The sequence below is a fragment of the Mauremys mutica genome, chromosome 4 (genome assembly GCF_020497125.1).
Source record: "Mauremys mutica isolate MM-2020 ecotype Southern chromosome 4, ASM2049712v1, whole genome shotgun sequence".
Lineage (NCBI taxonomy): Eukaryota > Metazoa > Chordata > Testudines > Geoemydidae > Mauremys > Mauremys mutica.
In genome coordinates this window covers 96,106,414-96,120,157 of record NC_059075.1, presented here as the reverse complement: position 1 = coordinate 96,120,157, position 13,744 = coordinate 96,106,414, and the positions used below count along the sequence as shown (strand labels likewise).

General features: G+C 40.6%; 1 protein-coding gene across 2 annotated transcripts in view; it reads left to right on the top strand.

The window, feature by feature from the left end:
• Window positions 1–13,744, top strand: part of USP47 (ubiquitin specific peptidase 47) — a 102,480-nt gene that overhangs the window by 77,012 nt on the left and 11,724 nt on the right. For both annotated transcript variants that reach the window (XM_045015162.1, XM_045015163.1), the window contains 5 exons: window positions 555–674; window positions 2,022–2,799; window positions 7,665–7,840; window positions 8,061–8,141; window positions 9,359–9,474. In XM_045015162.1, the coding sequence (XP_044871097.1) occupies window positions 555–674; window positions 2,022–2,799; window positions 7,665–7,840; window positions 8,061–8,141; window positions 9,359–9,474 (1,271 nt within the window). The remainder of the gene's footprint in view (window positions 1–554; window positions 675–2,021; window positions 2,800–7,664; window positions 7,841–8,060; window positions 8,142–9,358; window positions 9,475–13,744) is intronic.

The following is a 13,744-nucleotide window of genomic DNA, read 5'->3' as shown; positions in this document are numbered from 1 at the left end:
ACAGATCCTGTTTTTGTGTTTGCTTTCAAAAAAATTTCATTCAGTTTATTTTATCAAAACGCTTACAGAAGATGGCTGACCAATGGGCAATACTTGATGCTTCAGAAGATTACTTTCTTACCTTCTCAGATTGGCTTCTTCACGCTATCTTCTTAACTGTATAGCTACAGATATCTAGCCATTTGAAGATGTAACCAGCTGCCTTAAAAACATTTGTTTGTTACTCTGACCTCCTGCAGAAGTGAATTTCAAAATTTGACTGCATATCAGTTAAAGCAGTATTTTGTTTTTGTTCTGAATTTATTGCCTTCTAATTTCATTAAGGTACCCTTGTTCTCATCCTGTACAACAAGGTGAAAACAATGAGACTGAATGGTTTTCACTGGTCCCTTCAAACTTTTTAAACAGTTTAATCAGACTGATTTAATCTCTTTATTTTATGTATTCTAATAATAACCAAACTTTCTCCTCCCATGTGGTAGCTTTTAGAAATCAAGTTAAAATATTTATGAAAGGATATGCTGTTTTTCTTAAACTGCATTATGATGTTGTAGGCTGTACGTCTGCCTGCTGAAACAATGCGGGTAGTACTGGAACGTTGCTACAATGACTTGCGTCTTCTCAATGTGGGCAACAAAACACTGAAAGCTGAAGGCTTTTTTAGAAGTAATAAGGTAAGATCTCTGTTTTTAAATCATTCTTTTCTAATATATTTATAAACATTACTTAGATTTTTCTAACTTTTACAATACTTATGTAGAACAGCTGGATATATCATTTACTTCATTTTTTTTTCTTCAGTTCAAAATCCCCTCTCAGTTAAAGAGAACCTCACAAATTTTGTACTGTTAAGAGAGCTAGGGTAAGAGTTATCTGAAACCAGGTGGCTAAGACAAGGTTGAGCTGTTTCCAGCATTCTACAATCTGACTGATCTCTGAAGTTCAACAGCATAAGAACCTAGTACTAATGAATGCAGCAGGGGCAGTGTATTGCTCACAGACTGGTATAATTTGTATTTCAAGGCCTTGGACCATTGTATCTGCTCTTGGAATGGGAGTTCCTTCAGAACTTAAACACAAACAAACCAAAAACCTATTCTTACAATCTGGTAGCTTTGACCAGAGTATTTATAGTAAATATTTCCAACAGTAGCTTCATAGTGCAGGTGAGAACTTAAATAATTTTGTACTTTGGCATATATAGCTTTGTGGTGGTTTAACTGGTCACATGGGACATTTCTTCCATTAATTATCTTCTGGCTTTGAGGTTTGGGATCAAGAGTGGTTTGGTATCAGAACATGTTGCTACATAGGAATATTGTGTCTGGATCCAGCAGGGTTTTGTGAGGGCTTTGTATTGCTCTGTAGCTGATAGACTCCATAATGAGCTTGCATCAAAGCCTTTTCATCTGAGGAAACCTCAGTAAAGCATGGCAACTTTTGAGGAAAGGAAAACAGGAATTCACCTTCCACAGCCCTTTGGATCCTAAGATGCAAATAGCCTATGGTTTTGCATCAACCATGCATTTATTTAAGCAATATCATAAATTCAAATAAGAGACTTAGGGTCCCTCTTCCAAAAGGGACTTAATCTTGACTCCATCACAAAAATACAAGTGCATATGTGCTAACACTTATCAATTGTATGTTAGGTGGTGCAATTTACTCTGTATGCATACTACCCTTCTGGTTGTAGAAAAGTGTTTGTTTTTAAAATTTTGCCTACAGTATTTTAGTTGTCCAGTAGTGCTGGTAGGAGCCCTGTCCACCTATTTACAACTTACTTGTAATCTGCCTAGTATGATTATTTAATATATGTAAAACTAAATTATTTAGCTCTCAGAATAATTAATAAGCTAGGTATTTATTAAGTCTCCTCTAAAACTGTGATTTAAAAATAGATTAATTTTTTATATTGTCATCTTTCCAGTGCATTCTGAATACTAGTATATATTGTATGTTGCTGCCTATACTATTAAGTAACATAGCTATGTAGTATAATTCTTTGGTTTTATGTTTAGGTATTCATTGAAAGTTCGGAGTCTTTGGATCGCCAGATGGCATATACAGACTCCCATTTGTGGAAACTTTTGGATCGTCATGCAAACACAATCAGGCTATATGTTTCATTGCCGGAACAATCTCCTGGGTCTCAATTTAAAAGGACAGTCAGTCAAAAAGCGAGTGGAGATTCAGGCAATTTGGATGAAGCCTGTGCAACAGTGAAAGGACCTCTGGGTAATATGAGATCTGTAGAGGCTATCTTGGAAGAAAGCACTGAAAAACTCAAAAGCTTGTCGCTCCAGCAAGAGCAGGAAGGAGATAATGGAGACAGTAGCAAGAGCACAGAAGCAAGTGACTTTGAAAGCATCGAATCACCTTTGAATGAGGTAGACTCTTTAGCATCAACAGAAAACAGAGAACTTGAAAACCAAATTCAAATTTCTGATCCAGAAAATTTCCAGTCAGAGGAGCGGTCAGATTCTGATGTGAATAATGACAGAAGCACAAGTTCAGTGGACAGTGATATTCTTAGTTCCAGTCACAGCAGTGACACTTTGTGCAACGTGGACAATGCCCCGGTCCCCTTGGCTAATGGACTTGACTCTCATAGCATCACAAGTAGTAGGAGATCTAAAGCAAATGAAGGGAAAAAAGAAACGTGGGACACAGCAGAAGAAGATTCTGGAACTGACAGTGAATATGACGAAAGTGGCAAGAGTATAGGAGAAGCACAATACATGTACTTCAAAGCAGAGCCCTATGCTGCAGATGAAGGTTCAGGAGAAGGACAGAAATGTATGTATTTATTCTATTTTATTAAAAATACCTTTTAATCCATCTAGCTTTTAATATGGAGAAATACAGTCTGAAAAAACACAAGTATTAAAATTTAACTGGACCACTATTTTTTCAAACTGGACTCTGCAGACCCCTGGGGGTCCCCAGGCCATTCTGATCAACTCCTCCTCCTCACTCCTAGCACCTCCCAGAATGGGCTCTATCTCCCAGAGGCTACTGAAGCCAAACGGGGAGATTTTAGGGGCTAAAAGTCTCGGAGCGCAGCAGGGGTAAGGCAGGCTCCCTGCCTGCCCTGGCTCTGCGCTGCTCCCAGAACTCCCACGCCCAAACTCCCTCCTAGAGCCCGCACTCACACACCCTCCTGCACCCCAACCCCAGCCTGGTGAAAGTGAGTGAGGGTGGGGAAGAGCAAGCAACGGAGGTGGGGGGATGGAGTGAGTGGGGGGGGCAGGAAGAGGTGCGGTGGGGTAGGGCCTTGGGGGAAGGGGTAGAGTGGGAGTGGGGTCTGGGGCTGAGGGGGGACTTGGGGATGCCCGAAAAATTTTAAATCAGAAATGGGGGTCCTTGGGTTGCTTAAATTTTTGAGAACTGCTTTGAACTAGACCATTGAAGCACTCCGTTTTAATGCATTTTTTTCAAAATGCTTAGCAATATGTCAACAATATATTTTCATGTTCACTTGCTAAGCCATGTTACAACACTTAGTAAGAAAAGTGTGAAGTTTCCCAGTGAACAATAGAATGACAGTCATAATTCTTCATGTTCTTGGAAATAGCACCTTGTATATATTTATGGGGAAAAATGGCTAGAGGGTAGGTGCAATATAGCTTTTCTGACACTGACTTCGTACAATGTCATACAATGTGTTTGCTTGTAGCTCAAAGAGCAAATAGTAGTGATAACTTACCCTAACAATTATGATACCATTTTTGTTTTTAGATATAATTTTTATTGTAAAGAGAAACTTGAATTCCTGTGGAACAAAATGCATTTTGTTTCCACAGATATTGATCTTTTAGTTTTCTAGAGTATGTGGAGCTTCACTAACCTAAATATAGTAGGTTAAGTACAGGGGAATATCTGGTCCCAGATAAAATGATACACCAGATTTGAAGAGAGTCTAACACAAATGAGTCATATTGCTGTTGATCCTTTACATATATTTTATACATTTTTTAAACATATACAGTAACTCCTCGCTTAACATTGTAGTTATGTTACTGAAAAATGCTACTTTAAGTGAAATGATATTAAGCGAATCCAATTTCCCCACAAGAATTAATGTAAATAGGGGGGATTAGGATCCAGGGAATTTTTTTTGCCAGACAAAAGACATTATATGCACAGTATTTGTTTTAAACAAACAATTTAACACACAGCAATGATGATTGTGAGGCTTATACCTATCTCATAGAACTGGAAGGGACCCTGAAAGGTCATCGAGTCCAGCCCCCTGCCTTCACTAGCAGGACCAAGTACTGCTTTTGCCCCAGTTCCCTAAGTGGCCCCCTCAAGGATTGAACTCACAACTCTGGGTTTAGCAGGCCAATGCTCAAATTACTGAGCTATTTTGTTTGATTCTTGAGGTGGTGGAGTCAGAGGATGGGATCTTTCCCAGGGAATGCCTTGCTGCTAAATGATGAACTAGCACTCAGCTGAGCCCTCAAGGGTTAACACATTGTTAATGTAGCCACACACTCTACAAGGCAGCACGACTGGAGAGAGGGGAGACAACATGGCAGAGACAGACAGACGCTACCTGTGTGTGAGATGCGCATTGCCCCTTTAAGTATGCTGACCCAACGCTAAGTACATTGCCTTTTTAAGTAGATCAGCAAGTTGAGACAGCAGCTGTTGCCAGCAAGCTCCCTCTGTCTTGAGCCCTGTTGTGTGCCCTTCCTCCCCCGTGGAGATGGGGTACAGGAGTGGGGAGGAGGACACCCTGACATAAGCACCCCTCTTCTTCCCCCCCCCCCCCCAATTCTGCACAGCATGCAGGAGACTCCCGGGAATAGCTCCAAGGCCGAGAGGGCAGAAGCAGCACATGGCAGTGGGGGGAGAGACACCTGAACTGCCTGGCCATTGACAGCCTGCTGGGCAACTGCTGCACAAGAACCTTAGGGGAGCTGATAGGGGGGCTGACAGCCCACCCTGGTTCCAGGCCCCCACCAGCTAGCTTCAACGGGCTGCTCTTTCTGCAAGCAGTGGACAAAGCAGGCTGCTACCAAACAACATTATAAGGGAGCATTGCGCAACTTTAAATGAGCATGTTCTCTAATTGATCAGCAATGTAACAATGAAACAACTTCAACTGGGACAATGTTAAGTGAGGAGTTACTGTACATATAGAAAAGAAAAACAAAGCCATATTAGATTTTGTAGGTGGTATATAATGAAGAGACTGGTATGAAATTTTTAGCAGGAATTAGAAAGTGAAGAGAAGTTTGAGAAGTAAGAAAAATATAAAATATCTAGTGTAAATTTTCATTAGCATGCCGAAAGAGATGACCAAGTGAAAATGTGGGTGGTAATGGACTTTTTTTTGTGAACTGAAGGATTTTTATGAAATCAGGCATCTTGAAGTAGTAAGAGTAGAGTAAATAAACGTCCTTGTAACCTGTAGCTATTGCTTTGATACACAACATTTACTGAACATTTGTTATAAAACCGCAATTAGAGAAGTTGAATCATAGGTACTGCAGAAGTATGAACAAAAAATGTAAAATATCTCCCTTTAAAACTTGAAGACTCTTTCTTACTAATCTGGTTTTGAACCACTGCAAATACTGATCAATTTTACAGGAATACGTAAACAAAAGCATTAGTTTCTTAGGTTATTTTTTTATGCTTTCTTATTGCATTGTATTAATTGGCTTATTGAGGAAAAATATCTGAAATATATCTTTGTACAGCAGCATGAACAATTTTGAAGTATGTTAAATTTAGAGTTATATTTTATACTTAGATTTCTCTTCAGAAAATAACTCAATTGGAGAGCATCCATAAACTACTTCATGTATCTATGTATTTTCTCCTATTTTAGCAATCATAAGCCCTTTCAGTGTACTTTTTGTTACTTTAGATTAAACCTAGAAAAACAGTGCATTCCCACTGTAATATAGTATAGTTTAAAATGCTTATTTCAAACAGTTTAATTCAGTTTGTAATGTTATATTAAAAATAAGCTGCATAAATTGCATCATTCTTTATATCCTTTCTCATGAGCAATGATAAAGGCTAGTTACTGGCAGAGGGGCATATCCTCAAATTGTGTAAATTGTCATAGCTCCATTGAAGTCTGTGAACTATGACCATTTATGTAAGCTGAGGATCTGCCCTTGACAGAATTCTTCCTGTCTGGAAATAATGGACAAATCCTGCTTGCTTTACTTACTTAGTTCCATTGATTTCAGTAGGACAGGTGCTTCACCATGTAGTACACCTCTACCCTGATATAACGCGGTCCTTGGGAGCCAAAAAAATCTCACTGCCTTATAGGTAAGACCAGCAGCCGGGCTAGGATGGCGCTTTAAAGGGCCCGGGGCTCCCCGCTGCTTTACCACATTATATCCAAATTCGTGTTCTATCGGGGTAGAGGTGTATTTGGCGCTATATAAGTATTCTTGGAGTAATACAGCCTAATGTGATTAGACTTAAATAGTGTAGGCTCCAGTTGTTCGTAATTCTTAAATTAGTCCAAATTGCATACATGAAAAAATAAAAATATTCTAAGCAAGGAGGTTTTCTTGTTGCTTTTCAATATGGACTACTACAGTAAAGCTTTGAGACTTACTATTGAGTATAAAAATAACTGCATTATAGCATGATTAATATATTGAGTAGTTTGAGTGATACAAGTAATATACTGAGATTGAAGGTACAAAAAGGGCTTGAAAAGCTAGGCAAGTAGGAAAATTTCTCTGGAGAGTTGAAGGACCTAAATCATCAGCTTTGATCTTTTTCTTTAAAATTACTTAGAGGTTTTTTTAATGGTTCCAAAGGAAATCTTTCAAACAAGAGCCAGTGTAGTGTGATGCCTTTCTGAACTTGTAAGCATAGTGCTGTAGGGCCTCTGATGTCTCATCACAGCTGTTCAAAATGTTGTGAGCAGCAGTTCAAATGAGAATAATCTGGGAAGTTAATCTGCGGATTGGGAAAGCTTTGAGTCGCAACTGACATAGCTGTAGCAGCCAGGGCGAGGAGGGCACAGAAGTAGCAAACGCATCCATCCTCACTAGAGTAGAATTGTGGCAGCCCCCACATACACAGTGAAGTAGCCAAGAGGCTCCTGGTTGGGCTGAAGAGAAGGGGAAGCATGCTCCTTTCTTCTAATGGCAGGGTAATGGGTAAGATTTCAAATTCACATCTGCTAGCCAGAGACTTGCATAAAAGCTGGATGGCGTATAGTGTTGGTAATGGGATAGAAACACCTAGCCCACAGCTCTAGATCCAGTTCCCTGCTCTGTCAGAAACTTCCTGTTTGACAATGGGTAAGCCAGGTAGGTTCAGATTTTGAAAGCCCCCTAAGCTATTTAGATGGTTTTCAAAATTTTACACTTAGGCTCTCAGTGCCTCAGTTCCCTATCTGCAAAATGGGGATAATAATACTTCACTATCTCACAGAGGTGTTTGAGCATAAACATATGAAAGATTGTGTGGCACTCTGATATTATGATAATGGGGGCTATAAAATATCTAATATAGATAAAATGTGAAGAGGGACCTGATCCATGGCTGGCACTCTTAGGTATTACTACCATACAAATAATGGTGAACAAGTATGTGGAAACAAGTTTTCACAAATTAAATGGGCAAAATTTGGTGGTCACTTTGTAACACAAGGTTGGGTTTTTGTTTTTTAGGGTTGCTGGTGCATGTTGATAAAAGAATTACACTGTCTGCCTTCAAGCAACACTTGGAGCCCTTTGTTGGAGTTCTCTCCTCTCACTTCAAGGTCTTTCGAGTCTATGCCAGCAATCAAGAGTTTGAGAGTGTTCGGCTGAATGAGACACTTTCATCATTTTCTGATGACAATAAGGTTAATCAAATGCGCTTTTGAATAATTAAAAACTTATAGAATAGAACCAAATTTAGTTGGCTGACTAGGCAACTTTTGCGGGCTAATTCTGTGTTGGATGAAATTCACTACCCTACTTCATGGCATCCTTGCTATATTGGTAGTATTAACGCAATATTAGAAGAGAACTAACTTTTGACTTTTAATATCAGTTCTGATGACGATTCTTTTCAATTAATAGATAACTATTAGACTTGGAAGAGCACTTAAGAAGGGGGAATACAGAGTCAAAGTGTACCAGCTCTTGATAAATGAGCCAGAAGTAAGTAATTTTATATTTTAAAATCTTCTAAAAGTAGTGTATGAAGACACTGAAATGTGCATTAGTCTTAATTTTTTGGGGGAAAAAACCCACAAAAACCCTTAAGGGTAAAATCCCCACTAAATTTTCACTTTTCACTCCATGCATTCTCTTTCCCGAAAGCCTCCCTAACTAGACAATTTACATTGAAAGAACTTTCTAATAGGTGTCATGTTTTCCAATAATGTAGTGCTAGAATATTTACTGCCATCAGATACTGCAAAGCAACACTTGTCAGAAAGATTCACTAATTGAATATGGTGATATAGCTGTTCGCACAAGACTAGTCTGTAGTAGTGCTAGAAACAAAGGTGACTGTCTTGTAATACAATTGATTAACATAAGTATCCATTTGAGACTTAAAGTACAATTAAGTGACTGTAAAAATAACTTTGTAGAGTCCATGTTTTGTCTCAATTTCCACATAAAAATTGCTTTGTTTACAAGTGCACCCGAGTTGTGCTTTATTTACACCTGTAATAAATACACTGCAGTTTCGTCAGTTACTAATATGTGTAAGCAGAAAAGAACAGTTGGTTGAATAATGCATGAAATGAAATTGATCACTAACTTAAGCTCAGACAATGTTTTGATTAAAAATCATTTTCCAAGTATGAACAGCTTTCTTCAATAGAGGAAGTTCTGTACTATGGAGCCAGTAAATAGCACATTAAAACTAAAGAAGGATGGCACCAGTGTGGTGACAGGACTTATTTAATTGAAAAATAGCTTTCCAAATAATTTTAATACCCATATATCTATTCTATTAGGAAAAAAGGCAAATCCCACCATCATATGTGGAAACATGTGGTTGGTCCTGCTTTGAGCAGGGGATTGGACTAGATGACCTCCTGAGATCCCTTCCAACCCTGATATTCTATGATATGTTTTATAATGTTTCTGAAGTTTTAATAATGTACACAATATTTAATTCTTAACTACTATGCCTTTATTTCAGTGAAGTTTTTGGTTTGTGAATGAACTGGAAATAAGCTGCAATGAGTTACTAATGAGCGCAGCCTGTTTTGAATCAGTTTAGTTGAGTATCTTGCTCACACAAAGTTATCAACTGTCATTTTCTTGGGTGATGGAGACTGAGCAAGACTATAGCATGAATGAGAGATATTGTTTTGTAAATAAACAATACTAGCACTAATGTATATTTGTTGTGTTTGCAGCCATGCAAGTTTCTTTTAGATGCTGTTTTTGCTAAAGGAATGACTGTGCGTCAGTCAAAAGAGGAGCTACTTCCTCAACTCAGGGAGCAATGTGGCTTAGATCTGACTATTGACAGGTAAAAAACATACAGTCAAGATTAAAACTGCTGGATTAAATACAACTAAGAGTGCCCCTGTTTCTGTTCCTCAGAAGCCAAGAGGACCTGCTATAAATATTAGGAGGAAATTTTGTTTCTCCTTTATGGGAGAAAGTATTAATATAATCAGTCCCAGCTGGTTTTTAGTGGATTTTTTGGAGGTGGTTGAAAGGTGATAAGTTGTTGTGTTGTCTGAGCCAAATTGTGGATATAAAAGATTAATTTGTGATAAATTTCTAGCCTTCGTTCCATCTGGAAAGATTGAGGGAGTGCTGCTTAAATGGAAATACCTTTGTTTGAAATGGCTTACCACTGCAGTCTATAAGTTCAGATCTGTTTGCACTTCTATCCTGTCACGGTGGTATTGCCTGTTGGGTATGTTAAAGGTAACAGTACCTCTCTAAAAGCAGAAAAGGGAAGAAAAGAAAAACACTTCACAATAAAAAAGACTAGTCTCTGAGAGATACAGTCCAAACATTTCTGTGTAGCAATAGAACAAATGCTGCTCTGTGGCATTGCTCTGACATGTTGCCTCTTCTGATTTTCCATACACTTTAACTTCTTGCCTCAGGGCTGGAGAAGATCTGTAAGATGGAGCCACATGAGTCAGACACCCACTCTCTAAGGCCTGGTCTACACTAGGCGTTTAAATCGGTTTTAGGAGCCTAAAACCGATTTAACGCCACAACCGTCCACACTAGGAGGCACCTTATATCGATTTTAATGGCTCTTTAAATCGGTTTCTGTACTCCTGCCCAACGAGAGGAGTAGCGCTAATATCGGTATTAACATATCGGAATAGGGTTAGTGTGGCCGCAATCGACGGTATTGGCCTCCGGGAGCTATCCCACAGTGCACCACTGACCGCTCTGGACAGCATTCTCAACTCGGATGCACTGGCCAGGTAAACAGGAAAAGCCCCGCGAACTTTTGAATATTTCCTGTTTGCCCAGCGTGGAGCTCCGATCAGCACGGGTGGCGATGCAGTCCGAAATCAAAATAAAAAAAAGAGCTCCCGCATGGACCATGCGGATGTGATCGCTGTAAGGGCAGGCAAATCCGTTCTATCCGTTCTATCAGCGCTCCGTTACAGAAGATGAAATTCAGAATCCTTTTTTAAAAATCTCCAGACAGACGCCATAGCAGGGACTCAGCGCACTGCAGCGTGACAAGCGTAACGGAAAGCCAAAGAATCAAATGGATGCGCATGGACTGGAGGACTGAAGCTATCCCACAGTTCCTGCAGCCTCCTAAAATTATTTGCATTCTTGGCTGAGCTCCAAATGCTTCTAGGGTCAAACACAGTGCCCGCGGGTCAGGGCATAGCTTGGCAATCTACTCACCCACCCCCCACCCACCCCCAGAAGCGAAAGGTAAAACAATCCTCTGACTCTTTTACATGTCACCCTATCTTTACTGAATGCTGCAGATAGACGCGATAGTGCAGCACTCAACACCAACATCCTTGCTCCCCCCCCGTCATGGGCGGCTGATGGTACAAAATGATGGAAATCCATCCTCATCATCAGCATAAGCTGATCGTGCAAAAAGATGGAAATCCATCCTCATCATCAGCCTCAGCTGATGGTACAAAAGGACTGGTAACCATCCTCGTCATCAGCCTATTGGCCCTAATTTTTTCTGGTGGATGGATGGTGCAATATGGCTGGTAACCATCCTCATCATAGCAACAGGGGGCTGAGCTCCATCAGCCCCCACCCTTCATGTGTAAAGAAAAGATTCAGTTGCCCCTGGACTAGCAGTGGGATGCTGGGCTTCTCTCCTACACACTGCTTAATGTCCTGTCTGGACTATCATAGCAGCTGGAGGCTGCCTTCCACTCATTTCTCACTAACAAGTCAGTGTGTCTTATTCCTGCATTCTTTATTAATTCATCACACAAGTGGGGGGACAATGCTACGGTAGCCAAGAAAGGCTGGGGGAAGAACGGAATCAACAGGTGGGGTTGTTACAGGAGCACCCCCTGTGAATAGCATACAGATAATAATTTCTGCGGGCTCTGACACAGAGCAGGTGGTTCTCTAGCACACTTGCCTATATTAGGCAGCACTGATTCTATTTTTTTATACCAAAAAGGAGGGATTGACTCAGGGAGTCATTCCCAATTTTTGCTTTTGCGCCCCTGGCTGATCGGCCAGGGGCACTTATGACAGCAGCCAATGGTACAAAACGATGGAAGGTACAATATGGCTAGTAACCACTCTTGGCTTTTGCGCCCCTGGCTGATTGACCAGGGGCACTAGCAGCAAATGGTACAAAAGGACTGGTAGCCATGATCATCCTCAGTTCCAATTTATGGAAGGGTTTGGATGGTGCAATATGGCTAGTAACCATCTCTGCTGTCATGCAAAAGCAAAAGCATGCTTCTGTGTAGCGCTGCTGAATCGCCTCTGTGAGCGGCATCTAGTACACATACGGTGAGAGTCACAAACGGCAAAAAAAGCTCCATGATTGCCATGCTATGGCATCTGCCAGGGCAATCCAGGGGAAAAAGGCGCGAAATGCTTGTCTGCCGTTGCTTTCCCAGACGAAGGAGTGACTGACGACATTTACCCAGAACCACCCGCGACAATGATTTTTGCCCCATCAGGCACTGGGATCTCAACCCGGAAGTTCCAAGGGGCGGGGGAGGCTGCGGGAACTATGGGATAGCTAGGGAATAGCTACCCACAGTGCAACGCTCCAGAAATCGACGCTAGCCTCGGACCATGGACGCACACCACCGAATTAATGTGTTTAGTGTGGCCGCGCGCACTCGATTTTATAAAATCTGTTTTACAAAACCGGTTTATGCAAATTCGGAATAGTCCCGTAGTGTAGACGTACCCCTAAGTGTCTCCTGTTTTTTTTTTAAAGAAGAAAAAATGTTTTTAGTGGGGGAGAAGCTGAGGATAGAGTTTGGGGGAGAATAACACCACTAATTTATTTCCCATTCCTGCTTAACACGCCGTTCTTTCCTCCCACTGTCCCTTTCCTTATGCACCCCATGGATTGGCCAGATACAGTCGTAGTCCCATATTCTCCTGAGCATGTGTACTCCCACTAATAAGTACAATCCTTTCTAGAGCTCACCAGTATATGGCAGCTTTGCAATGTCTCCTTGTCAGCACTAGGTTTCAAAAGCCATAATTGAAACCTCTCTGAATAACCCACCTACAGATGAGAGAGATTAATATTTCAGTATTGTCAGAAAATAGAAGTATGATGATTCATCTCAGAATTCTTTGGTATGCCTGGTTTAATGTAGGCTCACTTGTTCTCACATACAAGAGTCATGCATGAAGAGACCTAAATAACATACAAAGCGTACACCAATATTTTGTATCTACATGAGATTTCACAGTGTATTTGATTATGAACTTAATAAACTTGCTGCTATTTCCCCTTTTTAAGAATTTTGCAATTCATAGTAGAGCACCAGTTATACAATATTTAAACTGCTTTTAGAATATGTGGTAGATACACTGTAGTTCTGCTGAGCGCTTCACATGTCTGATAGCTGGAGGGCATACATCAAGCGGCTTATTTTTAGCCACAAAATAAACAGTTTTCCCTAAGACCAGCTTGCTGGCTAAAAGTAGAATTATGTTCTACATAGATCATTGGTCCCCAAGCCAGCAATTTCAGGGTCCTTTTGGAAATCTAATAGCTGAATATTGCCGTATTGGGTATGTTGTAGAGGAAAATTCTTAAGCTCTTAGCTGAAGGAGAGACTGCTCTCTAGCAACCAGCTCCAGTGGCCATGAATGACAGCATTGATATGCTTAAGGGTCCAGATTTCCATGCAGCCACTTGAAGGTATGATGGTAAACTGTTAATTTTATAGGATCTCCAGATTGGAATTTTGAGAAGCAAGAAAAGTTATATTTACCAATAAAGAGAGGTGAAGCTTGGTCATAATTGAAAATCTTGGGCCTCTTGCAGAAGTGAAGACCCTGTGTGTGGCTGGGAGCAGAGTAGGGGTGGTTTGTGCAACCTCTGTGTGTTTGTGCAACATCTGTATTGTTGTCAGGAGATGTGATTGCAGCATGGGTATGCCTATGCTGCAATCTCGATCACGAATAGCAATGAAGCCACAGGAGCAGGAATAACATCATAGACTAGCCACACAGGGTCCCTGGGTACATACTTGGGCAGTTAGCCTGTGCTGCTGCGGCTTCATTTACCTTTTTAGCAAACTAGCTCGTTCAAAGCTAGCTTAGGTATGTTGCAGTCCTGCCTCCCAATT